This window comes from Acomys russatus, chromosome 31 (genome assembly GCF_903995435.1).
Source record: "Acomys russatus chromosome 31, mAcoRus1.1, whole genome shotgun sequence".
Taxonomy (NCBI): Eukaryota; Metazoa; Chordata; class Mammalia; order Rodentia; family Muridae; genus Acomys; species Acomys russatus.
Window position 1 is genome coordinate 30,720,115 of NC_067167.1, and position 26,532 is coordinate 30,746,646.

Below are 26,532 nucleotides of genomic sequence, written 5' to 3' on the forward strand. Positions count from 1 at the left end.
TCGACTTATAAGATTAGTGTCTGTGAAACTTTGCCAAGCTAGACTGGGCTATCCATTTTCAATTTCCTTAACTGGAAAGTAAGGTTAGCTAGCACCTGTGTCACATGGGTCTGCGATGACTTGAAATGAAAGAACACATACATAGACTATTGGGAAGGTGGATATCAAAAAAAAATATGACATCTGTCATTATTTCTTCTTATAATATTTTCCTCGTTTTCTTCCTAGGATACCAAGTTCTTCTGTTTGGGTCCCAGTTTCTAATCTGATTCTTAAATTTCCTCTTTGAGGACTTACCATATCTCTGATCTCTAAACTTTAGTGAGCCCCATGCATAGATTTTGATGATTTATAGCATCCAGTCTCACGGGGTTTTATAACTATATACTGTCTCCATAATGTGTATCTATAAACTATATCTGCTTCTTGCAATCCCAGTGTCCTTACAGATATGTGGACAAATGAACGAATTTCTTTATCACTCTCAAATCCACTCCTTCCACATGTATTTTTATTTCAGCACAAAGAACCATCTTATTTCTCACAGCTAGTTCTGGAGCTTCCTTTCTGGTCACTAATTCCACTGCAAATCTGTCTGTTTGCCCTACTGACACTGCCCTCAAAGCACATAGAGATCTCACCTGTCTGTCTCCATCTCCCATACAGCGTAAGGTTTCTCCATGAGTCTGCATCACCATCCTCTGTCCACACTCAATGTAACCAAGTGGCACCTTCACAACTACTCCTGTTCCTAATTCTCTCCAGGGACACAGTAGCTTCCCACTGTGCCAGGGGCCAAAGCAAAAGTCCTAACTCCAGAGGCAGAGTCCGTTGTCTTTCTCTAAGTTATATCCTGCACTTCCACCGCCTCCTTTCTCCAGTTCCATCACAACTGGCCATTTTCTCATCTCAAAACAAAACTGACAGCATCTGAGATATAAGACAGTAAGTTGTCTAGTAGGCCAGTGCCATCACTTGGCAAGGCCTTTCATGAGTATCTTTACTCATATTTGTAAAAATATAAGTCCTATATGCTAATTTCCACTTTTCTAATTTATTTTTCTTCACCTGTCAAGTGATTATGACATATTTTGTTCATTTTTTCAAAAACCATTCCAGTTTATACTAGGATGGGGTCCTCATGACTACAAACTCCTTTTCATATAATTTATTCTGTGCCATATTGTCAATGTCTCCATGATTGTTTGGGACATAATAAGAGCTCAATAAATTTCTATTAGATAAATTAACTGGTAAGATTGTTCACTGTGAATCAAAAGACAATGAACAAAAAGTTAATGGTAAAGTAATATTATATTAACTATAAAAGATACATTACTAAAAGATTTAAATATGTGTGTCATTATACTGAGTATAGGAAGGGCTGAGTATTTTTAAGTTCTTGTTATTTATAGAGATACAATTACTTCCATATAGTTTAACAAGCTCAATAAATGCTAAAAATAGAATGGACTTGATCAATTGAGGATGTGATACAAGGGGAAGCAGAGTTGAGGTGGACAGTTTTCCCAATAAAACAGCATAATCGATGATGCCTGAGATGTGATGTGGAAGTGGAAGAAGAAAAGATGAAAGTGGCATATTTGGTGATTATGTGCTTCATGTTGTCATAGGTAGGCTTGTTACACATAATGTAGTTATGTGTATGTATATGTATGTATATGTGTATGTTCATGTAGTCTCTCTTACAACCTTATGTAACATTACACATGGGCACACCAGTCCCAGAGCAGCTTAACGTCTCATTCATGTCACTCTACTAGCAATTGCCAGGCAAGACCGAAACTCACATGGGATGACTCTGTAAAACCAAAGCCATAGAGATGTGTGTCTTCAGAGCAACAGAAGTACCTGTGGTTGCCCAGTCTTTAAATATTAGAGTAGACACATAAACACAAACAAAACTTATGCATTATAGATACTTGCATCAGTCTCTGTGCATGTACACATGTGAGTGTGTGCACATATACACATATGTGGCTTTGCTTTTAATATTAATACCATCAATCTTCTTGGTTTCCCAATGCCATAAAAGAAAAATTTCCCTTCATTTATGTGTGCGTAGGGATGAAAAGATTCTGCTTTTGTTTTCTTAAGATTCATAAATTTTCCTATTTGCTTCCCTTTTCTGAAAGCTTTGAGTCCTTGACTTAAGAAAGAACACACTATAGACCACAACACAGAACTGAGTAAAGTGACTAATTGAAACCAGGTTCCTGAGGGCTTAAGTTACCGAAGCCTCCCTGTCATCCTAAATTAAAGTTCCTTATATACATTTCCTGATTTATAACCCTGGGACAAGAAGCTGAAAAGAATCCCAGTTTTGGAGTGCATCTCTCTGAAAAAAAAAATGATTCCAGGAAGAGTGGCCCTGAAAAACAAATATCCTCAATGGAAGAGGACACTCAAAGCAATGTGTGTGGCAAGGGTCCATGGAGCTGGAGAGGCCTCCTAGGGAACTCACAGCACATCCCCAGGGGTGCTGTCAATCAACCTGGAGTTCTGTAAGAGCAACTTCACCCACAGGGGAAGTAGATGGCTTTGTTACTTGCTCTCTGAAAAAAAAATTGGGAATAGCAATTGACCACCTGGGGACAATCTCCCATGTTCTCAAAAATAGTTTCTTTTTTCCTACATAAAAAGACCACACCTTCAGCACATGTGTCACCAAATTATATATTTCCTTAAGTCTATTTCATAGCCAGTGCTTTTGCATTTCAGTTCTATGAGGTATAATTCATTTCTTTGTGTGATTTTATGTGTGGGGTGATGAATACCAATAATACTCTGATAGTAGGGATGGAAGCCATTTAATCATCTCAATGGAAATTAAATGAAAAGACCACTTTTAAGAAATATCTCTTCAGCTGGGTGCAGTGTGGCATGGCGCACACCTGTAACCCCAGCACGCTGGGAGACAGAGGCAGGTGGATTGATGTGAGTTCAAGGCCAGCCTGAGCTACAAAGTGAGTCCAGAACACCCAAGGCTACACAGAGAAACCCTGACTGGGGATCCCTCCTTCCATCTGAATAAAAAAGGAGAGAGAGAGAGAGAGAGAGAGAGAGAGAGAGAGAGAGAGAGAGAGAGAACCTTCTTTTGGTAAATAAAAGATTATCTTTCCCATTTACTACCATCTTAACAACTCATATCAACTAGAATAGAATATTGTATCATCTTCTTGATTACTATATCTTACAAGAGAGTCTACAGATACCTAATCCATTCATTAACTTGGTATTACTGGTTGAATTCATGTGCTGAGGAATGAATATAGGTCCTCTGGAAGGCAAAGCCATCTCTCCAGCCACGAGATGGAATATTTTTTGTTAGAATTATCAGGATATCAATATATTTATTAGACTCTAATTTAAAACTGAATAAATACACTATATTGTTAATTGTAAGTTATGTGTGACCTTTTTGAATGCTAGATCCACTATCCTCTTTAGCTCTTCTAAAGCAAAACATAACACAGAAGAAAGGAGTGATGGTCATGAATGGCTTTCAGCTGTCAGTGGCATCACAAAGCAAAAGAATTTCATTCATGCTGCCTATTGTTTGTATACAATGTTCCAGATGGTAACAGTCTTGGAAATCTGTATATCAGATTCTGAATGCAGGAATCACATCCCGAATAAGAAACAAAAACAACAACTGTGGACCAGGCTGCAATGCCAGAAGCAGTGAGTCTCATACACAGCATGGGAAAAGACAGTTAAGCTAGAATCTATATGGAATAGTAAGAGAGGGTATGACACACGGTCCACCGCACTAAAAGCATGGCGTTCCAGCCATCCGAATAATCTCCGTTTATTGTAAGAGCCACATTGAGATTAATGATTGCTGAGTGTTAGGAGTAACGCAAAATGTATTTTAATTAACATTGTGCTAAGTGGATGATTTTATAAGGTTTTAATTTTTAGAGGCTTCGAAATTATAACTACAAATCTGTTTTCAGTGCGTCCCCTTTAGCATTTGCAGTTAAGTTGACACACCGTGATTGTAAATTTGTGCATGAGTACAGTGTGAGGTTTCCGGACCTGCCTTCATCTCATAATGATTAGATTAGGGTGAATGGTATGCTTATCATACCGGACAGAAATCATTGTGTGTGTTAGGAACATGCAAAGTCTTCTCTAGTAGCTGTTTTGAAATATTCGATCAGTTATCCTGTGAGCTGTAAAACATCAGAAATTATTGCTCCTTCTTTGTGTGCCTGTGTCAGTAACCATTCTCACTCCACTTCCCCCGACTCACACGATCCCCAGAGCTGTCATCAACTGTTCTTTTCTCGACTTTTTTTTTTATTAATTTATTCTTTTTGTTTTGTTTTGTTTTGTTTTTGTTTTTGTTTTTGTTTTTCGAGACAAGGTTTCTCTGTGATAGCTTTGGCTGTCCTAGACTCACTTTGTAGACCAGGCTGGCCTCGAACTAACAGTGATCCACCTGCCTCTGCCTCCCAAGTACTGGGATTAACGGCGCGCGCCACCATGCCCGGCTATTAATTTATTCTTGTTACATCTCAATGTTTATCCCATCCCTTGTATCCTCCCATTCTTCCCTCCCCCCCGCCATTTTCCCATTATTCCCCTCCCCTATGACTGTTCCTGAGGGGGATTACCTCCCCCTGTATATGCTCATAGGGTATCAAGTCTCTTCTTGGTAACCTGCTGTCCTTCCTCTGAGTGCCACCAGGTCCCCCCCTCCAGGGGACATGGTCAAATGTGAGGCACCAGAGTACGTGAGAAAGTCATATCCCACTCTCCACTCAACTGTGGAGAATGTTCTGACCATTGGTTAGATCTGGGTAGGGGTTTAAAGTTTACCGCCTATATTGTCCTTGGCTGGTGCCTTAGTTTGAGTGGGACCCCTGGGCCCAAATCTGCCTATCATAATGTTCTACTTGTAGGTTTCTAGGACCCTCTGGATCCTTCTACTTTGCTATTCTCCCATGCTTCTCTCATCTAGCAGCTTTATTCATAATAGCCAGAACATGGAAACAGCCTAAGTGTCCATCAGTAGAAGAATGGATAAAGAAACTGTGGTACATATACACTATGGAATACTACTCAGCTATTAAAAACAAGGAATTCCCGAAATTTGTGGATAAATGGATTGAGCTAGAAATGATCATAATGAATGAGTTAACCCAGAAGCAGAAAGAGTCAAATGGTATATACTCACTTATATCTGCATACTAGCCCAAGGGGCATGTCCCATGAAAGCCTTCACTTACCAGGAAACTGGGACAGAAGGGAGGACATCCTTTTCTCGACTTTTTTTTTGGCATCAACTTTCAAAGAACCCATGATAATTGACTTTCTGTGTTTTTACAAATGTAAATATATCATTTCCTGGCTAAATTAGAGAGAGGAATAACACAGAATTGTTGTTACATTTCATTAAAAATTTAGTATGAAGTGGAAAATAATCTGTTGTTGTATTTATTTTTTATATGGTGGCATTGGAAATAATGAACACAGAATGCACACAAATTTTAAGTTAGAGGTGATTAGAATTTGGAAAAAAAAGAAAAGTAACGGAAAACTCAAGGCTGAGTGGGCATGGGAAGACTGTAGTATTTAAAGGACAGTCCAATTACCAATGAGAGCTGTAGCCAAGCTGCTCCACAAGGGAACATTAGCCTGAGTAAAAGCAGGTTATTAACATGGACTAAGCTTCCAGTACTGAGGACCATGCAAGATTCAAACCAGGGATGGAGTACTTTCCAGGCAGGCTCGGTGTTATATACATCCACATATGACTTTCTACACAATCTTCTGACGTTACATCTTTTTTCTTTCTTTCTTTCTTTTTTATTTTATTTATTTTTTTTTTTAAATTTTTTTTTTTTTTAGTTTTTTGTTTTAGTTCATTTTGGTTTTGGTTTTGGTTTTGGAGACAGGGTTTCTCTGTGCAGCCTTGGCTGTCCTGGACTCACTTTGTAGACCAGACTGCCTCAAATTCACAGTGATCTGCCTGCCTCTGCCTCCTGAGTGCTGGGATTAAAGGCATGCATCACATTTTTTTAAGCAGGTAAGGAGACTGACAAGGATGTCATGTAAGGCTGGGGAGCACTGCCTATTGAAAGCAAATGGAGTCACAGGGGGGACCAGTCTCCTAGCAAATCTCTGAATAATTATTCAGCCTCTGGGCATGTCTGTAAGGGATGATCTCCTTTGAGTTAATTTGTGTAGGAAGACTCGTCTTAAGTGTTGGTGGGACAAATCCCTGGGCTGGGATGCCAGACTGTGTCAAATGGAGGTTGCGTACTGAGCACTGTCACTGCCATCACTCACTCGCTCCTGATGTGGATTGTATGTGAGCAGTTGTCTCAAGCTTCTTGACTTCCCTGCTATCATGGGATTGACCTCAAGTTGCAATCCAATGTAAGTCCTTCCTCCTTTAAGTTGTTTTCATCAGGGTTTGTTTATTACAAAAAGAGTAAAATAGCCAATACAGAAGCTGCTTAGATTTCAGAGTTTGGAATGACTGGACTGAGGATCCAATCTCATCTGTAATTCTAAAAGTGAGCTTTTAGTGATTAAATCTTTAGTTGTTTGCTTAGGTAAAAGCTGCTTAAGTTATGAAAACACGTTGAATTATTATCAAAATGGTAAATAAAACAAAATTCTTAGTGTCTATTGTAGACATCTACACAATTACGATATTAAATAAAGACTACAAAGTAGAAATCACTCTCACTGAGCTGCGTGAATGTGCCCTATGAAATTTTTGTTAGTCTACAAAGAAAAAAATTTTGCTCACTACTCACAATACATTAAATTTTCATTTAAACCATGCAGCCAGAAAAAAAAAAAAAACCTTTGAAATCAGTACAAATGTGTCATAAATCATATTTAAGACTCATGCCTCCATCAATAAAGATAAATGTGACCATAGTTTTGATGTATTTATTATCTTGATCTTAACAGACAGATCCTCTATTGCCTTCTTATATATGTTACTACTCCGGGTTGCTTTAGGAAAAATTTTATAGTAAGTTCACATAAAGTGTAGTGACACTAGATCCATGTGAATAGAAATGAATGGTGATGACTGAAACCTAATACTCTAGTTTTTGAAATGTGTATCTAACTATTTACACATTGACATTTAAGACACTATATCAGGGTCATGAGTCCTATACTTAGGAAAGCAGGTATACTAAGAGATGTATTAAGTGTCAATTAAAAAACTATGAGTCCCCATAGCTTCAGAATGACTGTTATAGCCACACAGTTTACTGAGATGTATAGACTTAAGTATGGTTAATTCTAGTGTGAGATTATTTTTATCCAAGTACTTTACAATAAAACTTGAATAAAAGCCAATTAAACCCAAGTTAGCATAATAAAAATTAAAAGTTTACCCAATCTTAAGTAAAAACTATAGAAAGAGGACTTATTAATCCCTTACAACTGAAAATAACTTCTCTCTCCCAGAATGTTATGAGTACAGTCAATTTATATTTCAAAATAACATATAATCTCAAAGTATATATATCCCCACAAAGAAGAAAAGAAAAGAGATATTTATCCTACAATGGTCTAAATAGCAGGGAATTCTGGGAAAGAAACTCTGCACGGCAGGCATAAGAACAGAGGAAGGGAAAACCTGACAGATGATGTTTTGTCACTTCAGAGTCGGTCTGCTTTGCACAAAATCTCATTATTTATATAATTTGCCTGCTACTTTACTTGCCTCTTATCCATTCACATTGCTTAAATCAATCTCCAGGAAGCATCTCTGCTGTCGGTAGTAAGAAAGGTCTCATTGCCAAGCATGTACATACAACTGATAACTGATGAACGAGGTTTCCTGCTTCTTCTTCTACCAGGAAGATCCAGGAACTCACGCTATCATGTTTTGCTCGATTTTGTCTTGTTTGTTTTCTCATTTGCTCTGGCACAATTTCACTAAACATCATGGAAAGCCAAGATGTGCTTAATAAACAGAGATTATCCATGTTACTGAATTCAGAATAATGAAAACTGCACTCGTCACTCCATGAATGGTGGAATACATGGCATTTTGGTAAAATTATGCAATTGATGAGCAAATCATCTTACAAAGGGGATAGAATTTACATCCATACAGAAAAATAAAAGCACAAAATAAGACAGTGGGTCCACAGCAAAGTTGGCTGATATTTCTGGAGTCAAACACGTGACGTTAAGGAATGGCTTTTGAAAATTGTTTTGAAATTTTAAATTATTTTCTGTTAAACACTGAATGTTCACAACCAAGATTAGTTAAATACTATTCTATTTTAAGTGTGATTTTGAAAATATACAAAATTAAATATTTATATGTTTGATATTTTTATGTATTTTTCAACAAAGATAAAGTACATGTTTACATTTTCCCTTTTCAGGAAAATATCATTATCTATGCACCAGAACAAATTAACACACATATCCTATCTTTCTTCAGCAACAAAGCTATCAGTTGACATGAACACTGTTAGCTAAAATTGTACTTGTTGGTTCTTTTCTGTTGTTTCACACAAGGTAGCTTACAGTACTGGCTAGCCAAACAAACACCGACTTCCACGCCAAATGCATAACTTGGGGGAAGTGATGATAATGACGACTAGATAACCTCAGATGAAAAACACCACCCTAGACGATTCTCCCCAAAAATGCTTAAGCTTTGTCTATTTTTATGGGTATATATGTGTTTATGTGGTTTTCATGTGTGCCACATGCAAGCAGAGCTGCCTGCAGAGGCCCAACGCAGTTGGATCACTGAAACGGGAGTTGCTGGTGTTGTGAGCTGCCTGATGTGGGTGCTGGGAACTGAACTTGGTCCACTTACACATAAGCTCCTAACCGCTGCGCAGTCTTCCTAGATAACCTTGATGCAAGTTGCAGCTGCTTGAACAGTTAGAAAACTTTGCCCGATGCTTTCCTGACCAGAGGCTATTGCCTGTCCCTCCTGCTGGGCCGCCTTTCAGATTCCACTTGCCTAGGCAGCCCCCCACCCCCATAACCCCCAAACGCTCCCATTCCCCCCACCCCACCCCTGCTGCCGCCATCACCTAGGCTGTACCTACACAGACCAAAATTCAAGCTACACAAACGCATGCACGTACACACATACAGATGCATGCACAATCTTTAATATTAGTATATTCTCAAACACTAAAGGTGAATATTAACCCTTGACTTTTGACAGATCTAATTATCTCAAACTATCAATGAAAGGTAATACATCTCAGGATACCAGGTCTCAAAAGGCACCTTGTTAGTACTAACACAATTGCCTAGAGGGAGAAGCCACACCACGTTGCTTCCACCAAAGACGCCCTATAGGGTTAGGTAGACAAAAGTCACCATTAGAAAATACACAAAAGTGTGTGTCCTAAAAATATGATAGGCCTTTCTTGTCAGAAGCTGAGAGAAGGGTTTTTGGGCCTTTCTTCCATGTGTCACGTATCTGGGTCACATGAAAATAAAAGGACATGAGCACAATTTTAAACACATAATAATGTAGGGACTCAAACTGTGTCTAAACAACCCCATTCCCAATGCGTTCTCTGCCTCCCTTCTTTACCTGGACTGCATATCTTGCTGGGTTTTGGCCTGACTGGCTTCCGACCGTGGGGTGGTATGAGTCACTCGCTGTTGAAGTTCCACCAAGGACTGGTAATACTGCTGCTGATGGTGCTGTTGCTGCTTGTAGCGAGACAAACTGAAAAACAGCCCTAGAATGGCTTTTAAGTTTCCATTTCTTATCTCTGTACCAAACGGGGAAAAAAAAAAAAGAATAAACACGGTCAAATAAATCGGATTGATTTTTTTCCCCGTGTGAATAGAAGTCTCGATGTAATTCTCTTAACCCAGATCTATGAGGCTAAAAATACAAGTCGGGCTTCTTACTCACAGTTTTCAGTTGAATCTGAACCTTTCAACCCTGCCAACATCACCAAATGGCTTGAGATATCACAGAGAGAAGGAGGGGGGCAGGGGGCAGAAGGAACAAATCCCACTAAACGGAGATGCGCCATGGGTTGTGGTTTTCCTCCTTCATGGAAGAGGATACATTCGCTGCCCTCGGGGAACCACTTGCTTTTGCAACACTGTTTCCCTCCCAAATACACAGAGCCGTTGCCCACATAGGCCTGGCCATGGAGAAATGATGATACTTAAATATCCACCATCTCCACTTACAAATACTGGGGCCCTGGGCACATCTCATAAGCTCAAATTGAGTTTAGAGCAACCAACATTCTTTCCAAATTGTCACGCACCATGAATGTATGTATTTAAAGTATGGACAGGTCTCCAGGAGCATAGATCCTATCAATTTTTAGTTGAAATGCCTATTATTTTACACATTAGCATTCCGTTTATTTTATGCTATCTGCTTCTGAACAACATCGATTACCTCCCATAACCTGAAGGGACTTATTTAACAAATATCAACTGAAACATATAGGGTTTCTGTATGAGATTTTTCCAGTGCTGTCTAACAGAATTAGATATCCAAATTAAGCTACAGCAAAAAGTTAAAATGTAATACATATATATGTGTAACCGTGAACATTTCATACAAGTACATGAAATCTTTTGAGCATGTCTACACTAACTTTCCCCTTCCAACTGTTCTCTCATAACACCTGCTCCGTGTCCCTGTGTTCCCATTCCCTTTTTCTTCTGAAGTTATAACTCTGTGAACAGAAAAAGTGATATAAGTTAAACCCAAAATGAGGCTCCCTGTGTAGTTATATCTAAATAAAACTTGCTGGCCACTTGTTCTCCCCTGAGGTGTCATGGCCCCTCCTAGAGTTTAAGAACAACTAACAAGCTCTGTAGGTTTTGCTCACTGATGACTTATAAGCGAACCCTGACACTATAATGTAGTCGAATCCATTAAGGTGTACCTTGGATTGATCCTTTTTCTACCTTAGACTTTCCTTATAACTTCCATATTGTATGAGAGTCATTTCAATCAATGAATACACAGTGAGAAAATAGTGATATTTTTCTCCCTATAAATGTAAGTGATCTTATTCAAAATATTTTTTCCATTCCAGTCTTATTATATGTATGCCTAATTTAGAATGCCTTTTTGACAATGCATATATATTTTTAAAAGAGGAACCAATATCTGTAGTTTGTATTAATAAAAATTACTGGGTGACATGCAAAAGATATAAAATGAACAATAGGAACATTTCTTGTTTGTTTTTTAGCTACTTATACAGTAAAATCAAGTCAGGGAGGAATTGTATTCAAATTCTAAGAAAACTGAACCAGAAGTTAGCCTATTAGCCTATATTAGCCTAATAACCACTGAATATGTAATTAAATTATACATCATAGTGTGTGTTTCATGTAAATATAAAAGCATAGTAGAAAATTAAAATATGGAGAAAATTGAGAAAGGACGATAATTCTATTAAATGTTTTATATTGCAGAAAGTTACAACTCCTCTATTCCAGTGGCAAGAAAATTTTAAAAACTTAAAACTATTCAATATTTGTAATTTTAGTGACAGAAAAGGTTTTTAAAGCAAATTAATTGCAGGAAAAGTTAAAATGTTACTAGTGTCCATTAGAAAATTAAAGATACTAGCTTCCTAATTATTGTCACTAGTGGAAGTCTCAAAGGACTTACTATTTAAAAATCTTGTAGTTGATTTTATTAACAGTTTTGAAAATGTGTAATTATTTCCTAATAATACTTTAAATTTATTTCTTACTTAGGACTAGCTATTTCACTAAAAATCCAGTCAGACAAAAACTTTCTTATATCATGTTAATAAGTATGATACTTCATATTAAATTTAATAATAAAGTCTATGGCCAGAAGAAAAGACTGTGTAGCAGTGATGGATGATGGTGGAGGAACATAGGAACAGAAACACCATTGCATTTAATTATGGCAATGGCTGTGTTATATATGTTACAGTTTCAGAGATGTTACCTTTGTGTGTGGAAGAGAGAAAGTCTCTGAACAGAGAAACAAATGAGAAAACCAGTTCAATATCTTTTCATGTTGGCATATTGCAACTTAGTATAATTTGATTTTGGTTAAAGTTAAATGTCAATCTAACCTCTAATGTTTCCAAAATATTTACAATTAGTGCCTACTAATATGTCAATCTATCCATTTAAGTAAGAGCTTATTGTCTCTTACACAAATGTATACATATTTGACTATTATTATTACCTTGGTCATATCATAGAAACATTATTGGCAAAATATTTGTACATGAATTATACTATTTACCGGCACTTATGCACATGTGTTACCAGGACTGACACGGTCACCTATCCATCTATTTATGAAATTAAAAATCTCTGTATTAATAATAATATATAAGTGCTATGCTGATTCACTGCCATCCAACACATGGACACAAAGAGCAACTCTAGAAAACGCAAAAATATTTAAATAAATCAGGCATATACTACTGCTACTAGCCATCATATTTGCCCTATGCATTGGTAAACTCCCTTCATTCACTAAGGAGATCCTCATGACAACAGCGCATTTCAAACATTATCAAAACTCTTTCAGAACTCCTGATGGCATTTGGAACAGTGATACAAGCATCTTACCTTCAGCAGATAGACCTTGAACATTTACTCCCCGGGCTGCTAGAAAACTAAGGCAGACATCAACATTTTCAATCTGCAACATGAGAAACAGTGAGAAGGCCACTTAGAGGATCACTCTTCAGTAAGGATGTGAGAGAGAATGAAACAAGGAAAAAAAAAAGAAAAAGAAAGAATACTTTACATTCATCTCATTCTAGAGAGAGTTATCAGAGTTTTACTAGAATGATCTTGGCTGAATACAGAGCAACCATAAAGCTTGCATTGTCCACTTGTGGTATTTGCGAACAATTGATAAAAGCGCAGTCAAGAACGGCATTCTTGAATCATAGCAACCCACCTACGTGTCACAAAACTAGGTCTGTGTTTTACAACTAAGTCTCAATGAAAACATCCATATGAGATGAGACTGCAGCATTGCAATTACTAGAATATTAGGATGTGGGATACCGAATACAGTCTGAAGCTTGATTAAAAAGCTGGTGTACGAAATAAATGAGGCATATTTAAAAATTCTAAACCATAGACACACATTCTTTTAAAAGTTGCATTTGCATTCTTGACAGTTGAGGAAGCCTGTGGTTGAATGCAAATACTATTTACTTATTTCAAAAGGAAAATGTGAATTAGTTTTAAGTAGTTGATTTGGTATGACAGCCAGCTTGTGAACATTTAAAATGAGGTAGCAACAAAGACACAATGTTGGTCAAGGAATTATACAGACTAGTCAGGCAGAAAATGGTTTAAAGCTAGAAGTTTCCAGTTGATTGTGAGGTTTTTAAAAAATATTTTTAAAACAGTGCATGGTAAGTTAAAGAAAATATTTAAAGTTAACAACAAGGCACGGAATTAATTTCTGTCTTATTAACATCTCATCAAAAGCCACACATAAGGTTCTGCTAGTATCCCCCAACAGTATCCTCTGTGGCTCAGTATCACAAGAAGGCTGACACGCCTCTGGAAAATAACAGTATACTCAATAATCCATCTATACAAATGTGCACACTATATTCTTTCTTCAATATAATTTTGTGTTAAGGAAATCTATGTCATAGTATTCAATGGGCTATTTGGTTTTGCTCAGAAATAAAGCCAAGGCATATACATTTGCTTTGAATATATATATATATATATATATATATATATATATATATATATATATATATATATATATATATATATATTGATAAGAAAGTACTGCTCAAAGTACTTCATTGTAAAAACAGAGCTGAAAAAGTTGACCAAAGAGTTACATAATATTTCTCTTTCCATCATCAACATCTGAGTCCTCGGGGAGGGTATTGTATAGAAATGTACACCATACCCTTTCCCAGATTGCTTTGCTATGAGAAAATGGATGAAATAAGAACAGAGGAAAAGACTAGGGGACATGGATTTATGGGTAAAATCATTTTCAGTGCATGCATGAAGACTACGTTCAAATCCTCAGGACCTAAGTAAAAAGTCAAAGGTAGTCATGACAACTGCAATCCCAGGGCTGGGGCCTGGCAGGGGTGGACACAGGAGAGTCATGGAGACTTGCCTTCTGTTGGCCTAGCTCACTGGCCAGAGAGACCATCACAGGGTACTAGGGAGAAGAGTGGTAGGTGTCCTCCTTCCTTTAGTTTGATTGGAGGAATCAAGGTATGCTTGCTGAGGCTTCATAAGCATGCACTCTCATTTACTTAGTGTTGTTAGCATGAGATTGTGTGTGTGTGTGTGTGTGTGTGTGTGTGTGTGTGTGTGTGTGTGTACACTAGCTTTTTTTCTAATTGGGGGTATGTGTGTGAGGTTATGTGTATGAGAGCACAGGGGCCCACAGAAGCCAGAGGCATCAGATGCTCCGGAAGCTACAGTTGCAGGCAATTGGCGGCCACATAACATGGGTGCTGGGAGTTGAACTCTTAACCTCTGCAAGAGGAGTGTGGGGTCCTTACCCCAGAGCCATCTCTACTGCCCCTAGCATAACATTTTGTATGCAATGACTACCCCAGAGCATGCTTTCAGAATAAAGGAGAAAATAAGACAAGGTATCAAATATGTCTTTGTATTCATGAATGAAAGAGATAAACAAAAATAACAACAGTGGTCTTTTAATCCAAACTCTACTTGTTATGGAGAAAAATCACACTCATCCCCATACCAGACTCCCAGGGAAAAAAGGGACTATAAAGTTGGGGCTATGTATCAGTTTGTATCTAGATTGTAACTCTTAACCTAAATTTAACCTAGTTTTACTATTTTTTACAAATACAGCAGCACACACCCAGAGCTATCATAGAGATAAGCAAATGAATAAAAAAAACCAATAATGCATTTTTGCGATGCTCAAAGGATAGGAACTAAAGACAGGAAAGCTAAATAGTACATGCAGAGACTGCCATGGCTGTGAACGTTAGACTGAGATAGCCTAGAGATATCAGCATGCTGGAAGCGGCTTCTTTCGATATAAGAAATAATTAGCAGGTATGTGCATGTGTATATATCAATTGTCTATGTATCCATTGCTACAGAATTTGGGATATCATTGAAGCATGCTTAATCTGAATTTTTTCTTAGAATACCTAAAACAGTTTTTTCTACAGCACTTTACCTCAGTTTGAAAATAAGGATAAATTATCTGCTTCTCAGTTTGCTGAAAAGGGACTTAACAATATGAGGATAAAATATCTGTTATTTGTCTGTTTTAAGTAACTAAAAAGAGATATTTTAGAAAAGGGGTAAGGTGAGGACCAACTTGCTTCTGCACATATTTTCACATATGTCTCTTGGAAAGTTGTAGCATTTGCAGGAAATTGGGGAGTCGACGATGACTCCATGATTTTAGGCCTCAGTCATGTATGGCCATTTCAGTAAGAGTAGAAAAATAACCAAACCATAACTTACAGGATTATTTGTAATAAAATTCAGCATGTCAACCAACTATTGACTCTCCACTGCTGAGTCAGTCCTAAGATGTCCTATAACTGCAGTCTATTTTCCTATATTCATCTTCACAGGTGACAAGAACAGACACCTCACTCTCACATATGCTATTGCCCACAACTTCATGTAACAATGGGAACAAATCAGATAATCAGTGTATTTTTGTTGACTCTTTAAATAAATTAATAAGAAACCACTTAGCATCATATACAAGTTGTTATAGCCAACAATATTAATTTAAATGTTCAGGTTTGGCTCTTTTGCCATCTAAGTTAATGAAGAATTTGTAGTCTGGAATTGAAAAGATTGTCTTGAAAGGAGAAAACCAGACTCTGCTGGCAACAGGCAGAGCACTGAGAAACAGAAATGGCAGTGAGTCAGTCAAGCACGTAAGAGCCATCCTTAGTTGATATCTTATAAAGGCTGATGTGTTGAGAAAAGTTGCCACCATTATATTTGGGGATTAACAAAAAAAAAAGTTCAAAGAGTGTCCATAGCTCGGAGACTCACGGGGTTATCCTGCCTTGCCCCTTTCAATGTAAAAAATAAAATGAAGCTGGGCATGGTGGTGTACACCTTTAATCCCAGCCCTTGGGAGGCAGAGGCAAGTAGATCTTTGTGAGTTTGGGACCAGCCTGGTCTACAAGTGAGTCCAGGACAGCCAAGGTTACATAGAGAAACTCTGTCTCAAGAAACCAAATAATAATAATAATAATAATAATAATAATAATAATAATAATAATAATAATAATAATAAATAAATTAGAAAATAAAATGAGACTCAGGTGTCACATCATTACTGTGAGTATTTTGAGAAGACTTATACATAAAGCACTTAGCACTATACACCTCAGGGTCAGAATTCCTAACTCACCACAGACTAGTGGCCATCATAGGAGTGCTTAATGGTAAGAAAGGGAGACAGTGGTACAGCCTCTTTAGTTTTAGATCTCACATCAGCTTTGTCTCCATCTTGTTTTGCCAACATTTAATCAAGTAGTTTCTAAAGTTTACTCTACATAAGAAGAAACATAAGCGCTTTTAAAAGCAGAATTATCAGTTTTATCCCCTAATGAATTAAATAAAAGTGTCAGCAGATGGGGGCCAGTTTAAAAACAGGGTTTTTTTTTTGTTTGTTTGTTTGTTTTTTAATAAATATTGATGTGATTTCAAATATTGGAACCTGCTCTTTTCAAAGGAAATCCTTTCATGCAGTTTCAATTTATTTCCAGTTGTCCGCAGGAATTTCACAGCCTAGATCACAGTAACTTACTGCCTCTTGCTTATGTGATGTACACTATAAGTCAGGGATTTTCTACTGAATCACAAGGACACTCAGAGGGATGTCTCCCTGTGGAGCTATTACAAATAAACTCAATGTGAGTTCCCTGGCTGTATTCCTCATCTGATGCATGAGCAGCCCATTTCCAATTGACTGATAGTCACCCCCAAAGACTTTCACTTTCCTATTACTGTGTTAGAAAATTTTAAGTCATTTCTTCCATTAGTGACATATCTTTTACTGGTATCGAATGTACTTTCCCTCTTTCATGTGCTAAATTTCAGCATGGCTAACCAACTATGAAAATGCAAAGTTCCCAAGTTCTACATTCAGTAAATAGTTTCAGAAATATCAAACATATAAACTGAGCATCAGTGGGAGATCATTTTTAAAAACATTTTATTTACGTGTGTGTGTGTGTGTGTGTGTGCGCGCGCGCGCGCGTGTGTGTCTGTCTGTCTGACTGAATATGTTCAGGTGCAGTGTCTGCAGAGGCCAGGAAAGGGTATCAGATCCTCAGGAACTGCATTTCCAGATGGTTGTGAGGCACCTAACATGGGTGCAGGAAATTGAACTGAGATCTTGTATAAGAACCGCAAACTCAAGCCAGGTAGTGGTGGCGCATGCCTTTAATCACTCAGGAGGCAGAGGCAGGCGGATTGCTGTGAGTTCGAGGCCAGCCTAGTCTACAAAGTTCGTATAGGACAACCAAGGCTACACAGAGAAACTCTGTCTCAAAAAACAACAACAACAAAAGAACAGCAAACTCTATTATCCATTAATCCATTTCTCTACCCTAAGATTTCACATTTTAAAATGCATATAACTTAAATCTGTATAATTTTATATCATATTAACGCACTGCCACTTGAGTTCCTATTATATAAAACTTGGTAATTTATTCATTCATTAAATACTTACTATTGTACATAAGATAGAGATGCTGTCCTAAAACATTTCAGAGAGCACTTACTAATTTCCAATAATTTCACATACTCACATAAATAAGAGATCCAGTTTTCAAAACATCAATTTAGTTTACAGTCAAACATTTAAGTTGATCCTTACAAACTTGCTAAACATGGACACGAGTAACTACTAAATTACAAACTGGATTTGAAATGAGAAAAGGAGGAATCATGCTATCTTGTTTATAGAAAACTTAAAACAATCAAAACTATGTTAATAGCTTTGATTACTTTAATTGAGGGTTAAGTATTCTAGATATAAACCCAACATTTACATTACAACCAGTTGCATTTTTTATTTTAATATCAAATAATTGACTCCAAACAAAAATATCTTTACACCGAACCCACACATTAGGCTATATGATTGTTGGCATTCTGCTTTGTAGCAAAACTGGTGTAACCTGTTCTATCTAAGCAATGTAGCTGGAAGTCTTTCACAACATTAACATATTTGAGCTTGTCCCATCACAGGTGGTTTCATACTAACATAAAGATATTTAATGAGAACTTTCTCTGAACACTAAATGATTGAATATGATTAATATTAGTGTTAGAATCACGTTTAAGTCTTATCCTTGGTACAGGGATTAACACTGCTCACTTAATTCATGCAGCAACTATCAACTGTTTATTGTGAGGCAAGGGCTCTGGGAGATGGTGAAGGGATATAAAAATAAATTACAATGCCTTGGCTTTGTGGGCTTATAAAATAGCTGCCGAGACAGTAAAGATTCATGCATCACTATACTACAAGACTCTGTATGATAAATTCCAAAAGAGATATATAAACAACCATGTATGGCACAGGAGAGAATGGAGTCATCAATTTTCACTATAGATCTGCAGAAGCTTTCACAGAATGTCATTTAGAGTTGAGAGATAATTCACATTCTGATAAAGCCAGACAAGCGGCAGAGGGAGGAACAGAGTCTGTTAACCAGAGATATCACAAGGAAAACTGTTCGTGAGTTGTTAAAGAGAGCTTAACGATGCCTCACTCACTCACGCTATGCAGAGACACACACAGTGGTATTTCACCTGGCACTGAAAGGGTCTCTCTGCCCTGTAACTCAAATCCCACTGCAAAAGAATGAGACAAAGAAGCATAGTCCAAGATGAAATAGCTGAAGGCTCCACAAGATGCTCATCCGGGTTAGGACATGAAAGAAGGACTAGACACCTGGTTACATGAAGAACTCAATCCATTCCTACCTTACAGCTTAGCCCTCTATGATGTGCTGTGTTGTGTTGCGTTGTGTTGTGTCACTTTACTTTGAGATAGGATCATGCCATGTACTCCAGACTGGCTTTGAACTCCTGATTTCCCGCTGCCTCAGTTTACCGAGTGCTGCTATGCCTGGCATCAGTTATTATGCTTCCATTTCCCAAGATGAACTCATAACTATATAAATTAGTTAAATAACTAACTCACTCATCTAAATAATAAATATCATTGCTACCAAAATCAAAATGAGATGGCTCACTTTGATCAAAAGTATATACTAATGTGTTCACATAATTTGACTTTTAGTCAAAGGTTTTAACCAAATATAAAGTTGTCTGGTGAAATAAAGTAAAATATAGCAATTGTTCTGCTTTAGTTAAAAGTTATATGATAAAAATGTTATGTGATAGCTATTTTCAATTATTACTTTAGTAATTGCCTCTTTTTCCCCTGAAACTCATAAAGTTGTGGGGTGTTTGTTTGCTTGTTTGTTTGTTTGTTTTTAGTTTAAAAGCAAAAGCACCTCAAGGCCAGCTGGCAAACTGTAAGTGTTACTTCTAACACTGCCCAGGGGAGGTGAACAGACGAAAGAAGGCGAAGAGCGATGCCCTTTGAGATTGCACAGGCAAGAGAAGCAGCCACATGTGGGATAAACAAGCAACCACATATCAGGAGGGTCCTTATTGCCACAGTAAGGAAGTCCCAAAAAAAGAAAACCTTTCCTACAACAGATATGGAAGGAATAAAACAAGAACTGAAGCTTTTCTGAGTCCTTGAGAGAAATAGACTGACTTCTGAAGCCTCCTGCCTGTGGCCCCCCACACCACTGCACTTACAGGCAGACATTCTGGGAGGAAGAGTCCACCCTCACAGAAGAGCTGCTTATCTCACCCACCTCTTTAGCATGGCTGGGAGGAAACCCGCCTTCCTAGGGATGAGCCTTTGGCCAGGTGGTTGGCTCAGCCCAGTTGGGCCATTAGGTCTTCAAACAAGTAAGAGATGCCATTCTCTTTACCAGGATTTTACCTTAATCGGCATAATACAGTAATCCACTATTATCACAACTGCCCCAAGGAGTACTCCTAATATCATTTAGAAACCAAGTCATGGATCAGAGCTTTAGAATACATTTTCTATTCATAGAGACATTTTCAAGGCCTGAATAGTTATTTTGAAACTTGCATTGTTTGTTGTTTGAAAAATTCATATATATTCTGACTATAATAGCTCCCTATTCTCACCTGCATCTATTAGCCTCCCTCCTGACTCAGGACTTGAAAGAAACATTTTTATTTTTATCTTTTTACATATACATTTAAATTATTGCACATACATACAATAAAATACCTGCAGCAAAAAGAACCACCAAATAATCAGGAATTATATAAATGCGACATTCATTGTGTCTTTGGCTACTTGTATTTGGCAACCTTGAAGAAAACATCCTTCCTATCTTGGTGCATCTAACATTCTGAATGTAAATTGATATCTATCATATCTCATCATTATCAACAAAAACATCTATCTAAATCTAAAAATATCTTAACCCCTAAACAAGTAAGCTTATTTGTAAAACTAAACTATCTGGTTTTCAACCCCATCACTGGCATTTCAGACTGTCTCACACAGGACTTTAATTAAGTCTGGGATTTCTCAACATTTAGAAACCTGACCACAAATGCTATTCTTAGCTTGTTTAACCATTATCCCCAATTTTATTTGGGCCCCTACAAAGATATTCTTTGTCCAGATCAGCCAGAAGAAACCTTAAGATAACAACACCCATCTCTCTTAAGTGGTCTTGAATAGGTTTTTGGTTGCTTTCTTGGGCTTTGGATGTATATTTTCATTGAGCGTTGGTTACAAGTTACTATTGATCTTATTCAGAGAGAAAATGAGGTTGGACTCAAGGCAGTCTCTCTTTTCCTTTATCTTTCTTTTTTAAGTTTGGGGATAGAAGTTGAAAAGAAAGATGGAGGAATATAGAAATATATAGGGATAATAGGACAAAAAGTAGATTAGTGAATCTACTCTTCAATTTAATGCCTTAATTGTTACTCACGAAGTTATTATTAACTCACTGGTATAGAATTTTGTATATTGACGCCAAGTAAGTTTGATTTTGATACATTGGTATAGAATTAAAATTTAAGATTATTCTCTACACACATTATATATACATAGTTCCACTCTAATATGAGGTATTGTGCCCATACAACGCAATTATAATGCAAGGTTTACTTCCAACATTTTGAAAGTGCTATTGCAGGCTATTTAGGATAAATAAGTTTTACAAGGTAATTGTTAGCTGATCAAATCATGATCATATCAATACTAGTATATTTTTATCACAAGAATAGACATCCCAGGTATAACAGATAGATATGAGTCTATAGAAGGATAAGGTAAAGTAGTTGGATAGGGTCTTCAAAAACCTCAGAGACTTACAGAATTGGCATTTTATGATTTTTTTTTTATTATTTTAAAGATTCATTGACAATAAGACATGTTAACTCCTGGCAGCACCCAGTCTGTCTCAAAGAGGATGATGAGCATCAAAGAACCTCCTTATGGAGAAGGCTTCAAGTGTGGCAAACAAACCACTGGGCAAAATGCCCTCGTTTCTACCGCAGACAGAATTCTTCCTACAAAAGGGCAAACTTGGATGCAGGCAGAGTTGATGGCCAAACTATGCCAAGACAGGGTAAAGCAAGTCCTCAATAGTTCCTGCCTCACAAATAAGTCTGTCAGATATATTGGGCCAGAAGGCTGAAGATGGTGCTCCAATGTTACAGAGAGTTTTGGGTGACTGCTCAGGCAGCAAACTGTCTCTGTCATTTTCTCATTTTGGAAACTGCTACCTTGCACTACCTATTTACTCAGGAAATTAATTTTATTCCTTCTCAAGTCTCTGGTGGGATTGAAGGAAACATTTTTATAAATAAGAAATAAATGCCAATATAAAAATAATGGTTGTTATGCTATGAGAGACATAGAATCATAAAATGAAGCTGGAAAAATTGATTTTCAGTCAGAAGGGTAAGGGACTAACAAAAAATAAAATCTGAAACCTACAAAGCTATCTTCTTCTAAAGGACCCATTTTAAAATCAAATTATAATGAAAAAAGTACTGAACCAAGAACTGGACTGACATATTTATACAAACAGCTTAGAGTTTTCATATCTACATTTTGAGGCTTAAAAAGATGCCTGCTTGGTCCCCCAACAGGCCAGGGAAGATGAGCTAATGGCAGGCCTATGCTACAAGGCGAACCATGAACAGAGCCGAGTGTGAGCTGGTCACAGTTAGAAAACATCTGAAGCCGAGGACCTCTAGATCAGAACAGCCAGGGAATCAGAAAACTGAGCCTCACGTATGTTGTTATGCACAGCATCCAAGTATTCACCAGTGTGAAATCCCTAGGAAGGTTAACAGACTTTGAATCTGTTTGCAAAATCCACTGAAGAGGAGAGATAGGGCAAAAGGGGGTGGGGGTGGGGGGGGGCGTCATGAAACCAAGGGCAATCTGAAGGCAGGAGGCGATGACATGGGAATGAGTGTGGGCCAATCAGGAGTACCTTCCATGCTCTGACAGGGGTCAAGGCTGCTCACAAAGCCTGGTCTAACGGTGGGTTTTAGTTACAAGGAGCAAGGTATCTATTTCATTTCCGTTTACTGATTGATAAATGACAAGACAATCTTCACAAATCAAAGTTCAGCCATGCTCTCGCAGTGGGCCGATTCTTTTAAAGAGGATTCTAATGTGCTTAATTTCTTCCAGTTTAGCCATAATTGCTCTATCTTCATAGTGTGCTGTGCAAGAAGAGGAGAGACAGTCTACACAGTCTATATTTTACGTGACAACAGAAGCAAGAGGAGTGGCCTGGCTATTCCTTCTCCATCTTCTCCAACCCTGACTTGTCAGAGCTGGCACGGAGAGCAAGTTGAAGAACAATTTTAAGCAGCTAGCAATGTATTATAAATATAAGTCATTTTTTATCTTCCCCATAAAGTCTGATAAGATTAACTTTGTTTTCCTATTTGCTAGAGGCTTAGCGAGATTGTCCTGCAGTCCTGTGTGTGAACGACTGATAAACTGTCAGCTGGAATTTCCACACAAAATCTCCCAGCCTGCTGTGAAGTTGGTCTTTTTCTCACACTATTTTGACAAATGTAGTGTAGACATTGTAACTGAGCTATTTCCTAGCCTTGGCTAAAGCTGTCTACACAATTAGCATATAGGTTAAGATAGTGTCAAGCACAAAAGAGTTATTCAAAAGACATCAGGTGAATAAAGATAGAATAGCATGTAAAATCTACTTGCCCCATATATTTTGTATGTTTACAAGGTTTAAAGACTTCCAAATTGTTTCTTAGTGCATCTGTGTATGTTCAGAGATCAAAACAGGAGATCACTGGTGTGACCACAACCCATGGAATTCCAGCAGGTACCCAAAGCCGGAAATGACATAGAATGGAATTCTGCTCAGGCCTTTGAGAGGAACACAGATCAAATGATTTCTTGATTCTTGCCTGGTGGTAACTATTTCAGTTTTGGTCTCAAGGTCTGAGACCACATTCCAATACTTTTAACTCATCAAGCTGGTGATGATTTGGTACAGCAGTTCCAGGAGCATAATTCAGTGTGGTGCAGAGTACAACAGTAGAAATTGCACCTCTGTAAACCAGGATGGCCTGGGTCTCTGTGAGCAGCTCCTTCTCAAGCCTTGCCTCCTAAAGTTGTGATTGTTTTTAAACAAATTCTTCAGAAAGGGAACAAAATTCTTGATTAGGTGCTAGTGACACTGAGGTGTGAAGGTAGTACGCTTCCTGCTCCCAAATTAGCAGGACAAGATAGGGAAAACTGCAAGGTGAGTGTATTTTTCTCTTTTGTATTTCTTTCCTTCATTCTGTTTTAAGCTGCTCTGAGATTGATATAGGAAATGTGTTTACATTATGGGCACCTTAATGAAGGGTCTAAACACTTTACTGTCAAGTAAATCTAGTTCTCATTTGGGCATTACAACGTACATGTCATTAGAAGCCGAGAAGTGTTTACTCCCATAGTTACTGATTCCAAAGTGTGAAATAGGAATAAAGGTGTTTTTATTTCCTTCCTCAAAATATTACGTGAGAATTAAAAAATGAATTTTGTTGTATAGTAGAAATTGGGCATGGGTGTATATCTATGTATCTGTCTATATGAATATACACAGATACCCATACTAGAAACAAAGGATTAATTTCATAATACATACTGTTCCTATGTGAAAATAATCTTCTCCTAAATACAAATTTTCTATGCAACATATCTGTACATTTCTATGTGTATGTGTATGTGTCTATATGTTGATAGATATAGGTATAGATATGGAAAGTTCTCAAAGATCTTATTTGACAAATTTTGTTTTGGTCAAAACCCCTTTAACTGACTTGGTAGAATATAATAAGTATCAAATGTGAACATTTGTTTTCAAATATAAATGACAGTGAATCATCATCAGGAATTATAATGGAAAGAATGAAGAATCATAACACTCTGAAAAGCAGCTTCAGTATTTATTGACCTGAAGACAGCAGGATTTTAAAAAAGTTCTTCCTCCTGAGTTTGTCCCAAGCAAAAATAGACAGCAACTTGGTGTTTTGTTGTAAACCCAAAACACTGTTTTATGCTTCAATAATGAGCAATTCAACCATAAAAAATTCTATAAATATAATTCCCGTCTCATGACCACACCCTTCCTCAAATACGTGGACATTTATATTCCTGTCACAAACGGAGGAACACATGTGGTCTTAGAAAAGAGTGCTTATTTATATCATAAGTTCGGGAGTAGGCGAAGGGAGGGAGAGGTTATTAAAATGTTAAAGAGAAGGAGGAAGAGAGAGCAAGTTCAACTCAAGGCCCTGCATGTAATTTTGAAATCAAGAAATGATTACAATGTTGTCTGTGAAAGCATAAGAGACAGAATAGCTGATAGATCTCCATGGAGTAAGAAGAATAAAATAGGTGCTTATGGGACCTGATATAGCACTACAGAGCTACAGTGACAAGGCAGTGCGGCAACGGAAAAACAACAAACAGAACACAACGGACAGCACAGACAGCCTATAAAAGAAGGCAGATACGTAGATAGAACAGAAATTTGACAAAGATGAAAAGGCAACGTGGTAGATAAAAGACAGCGTTTTCCAAAAAGGATGTTAAGACAACAGGCTATCAAAACGAGATTTGGACGTCACTTTTTTTTTTCCCAGAAAATCAATTTGAAGTGAGCAATAAATTTAAAGATGAGCCACCAAAAGTAAAAATTGGAGAACTCGGGAGAAAACTCTAGACTGTCTTGGATATGGCAATGACATTTTGGATGCAACATGGAATGTTTTGTCTATGAAGGAAATAAGCTGTGCTCCAACCCTTTGTCTGGGGTTAAAAGAAGGCAAAATAATGATTTTTAAAAGTTCAGTGGGTGGAAATATTTCCCATAGATGCCTACTATCTAAAATATGTATGAGACATACATTTTTACCTAAAATGTATACACTAGACATATGCATTACTTATATACATTTCAGATAAATATTATATATAAAATAGACACTGAGAGAGGAGATATAAAGCTAATTGTTTTTCTAGCTCCAATTCTGCCATGGACTTATTATTTTTTGTTTTGATGGTGGGTGAGCACATAAAGTATATTCAATACTAAAAGTAAAAATTGAATGTGAGGATCCATAACTTCTAAATACAAATCTTACTATATGAAAGTTCATTAGGCTTCATAGAATTTGGGCTTATTTAATTTTGGTGTGTGAAGGTTTTATTTATTTGTGAGGTTTTTAATAATAAAGTTTATGACCAGGTGTGGTGGCGCATACCTGTAATCCCAGCACTCTAGGAGGCAGAGGCAGGCAACTCTCTGTGAGTTCCAGGCCAGCCTGATCTACAAATTGAGTCCAGGACAGCCAAAGCTAAACAGAGAAACCTTGTCTTGAAAAATCAATATAATAATAATAATAATAATAATAATAATAATAATAATAATAGTTTATTAAAATTAAAATACACAGAGAGCCCTTAGTAGTAAAAAAAAATCTGATTAATGGAGCCAAAGTTCTGAAAATAATACAGCACTATGCCCTGACAGCAGAGAGTTTATGAAAAGATCTTCCTCACCCTGTGTCACCACAGAGTGTCATATAAAAACTATATGTCTATTTAGAAGGTCCAAAATGTGGAACAAATAAAGCACCAACCATTCACGAGAATGCATAGAACTGAAACACATTCATTCAGAGTAGGAACACAAACATTGCTGAGCCACCTTGTAGGCAGTTTGAGTGTCTTATTTCAGAACTCTGCAAATTTACACATAATCTGCAGTTGTGATTGCAAATATTTACTAGGCAAGATGTATAGGAACACGTGCCCATACAGACATCTGCACAGAGACACTGTTAGCAACTTCCTGCAAATGTCCTGAGCCTTGGGAGCTAATAGGAAGGACTTCGGTGAGTTAATAGATGAATAATACA

At 37.3% G+C, this 26,532-nt stretch overlaps 1 protein-coding gene across 1 annotated transcript in view; it reads right to left on the reverse strand.

Annotated features, from left to right (window-relative positions):
• Nav3 (neuron navigator 3) overlaps nt 1-26,532 on the reverse strand; it is a 291,149-nt gene that overhangs the window by 170,310 nt on the left and 94,307 nt on the right. Inside the window, exons 4-5 of the mRNA XM_051139705.1 lie at nt 12,595-12,667; nt 9,581-9,764 (exon numbers count right to left, since the gene is read on the reverse strand). Of these exons, the coding sequence (XP_050995662.1) occupies nt 9,581-9,764; nt 12,595-12,667 (257 nt within the window). The remainder of the gene's footprint in view (nt 1-9,580; nt 9,765-12,594; nt 12,668-26,532) is intronic.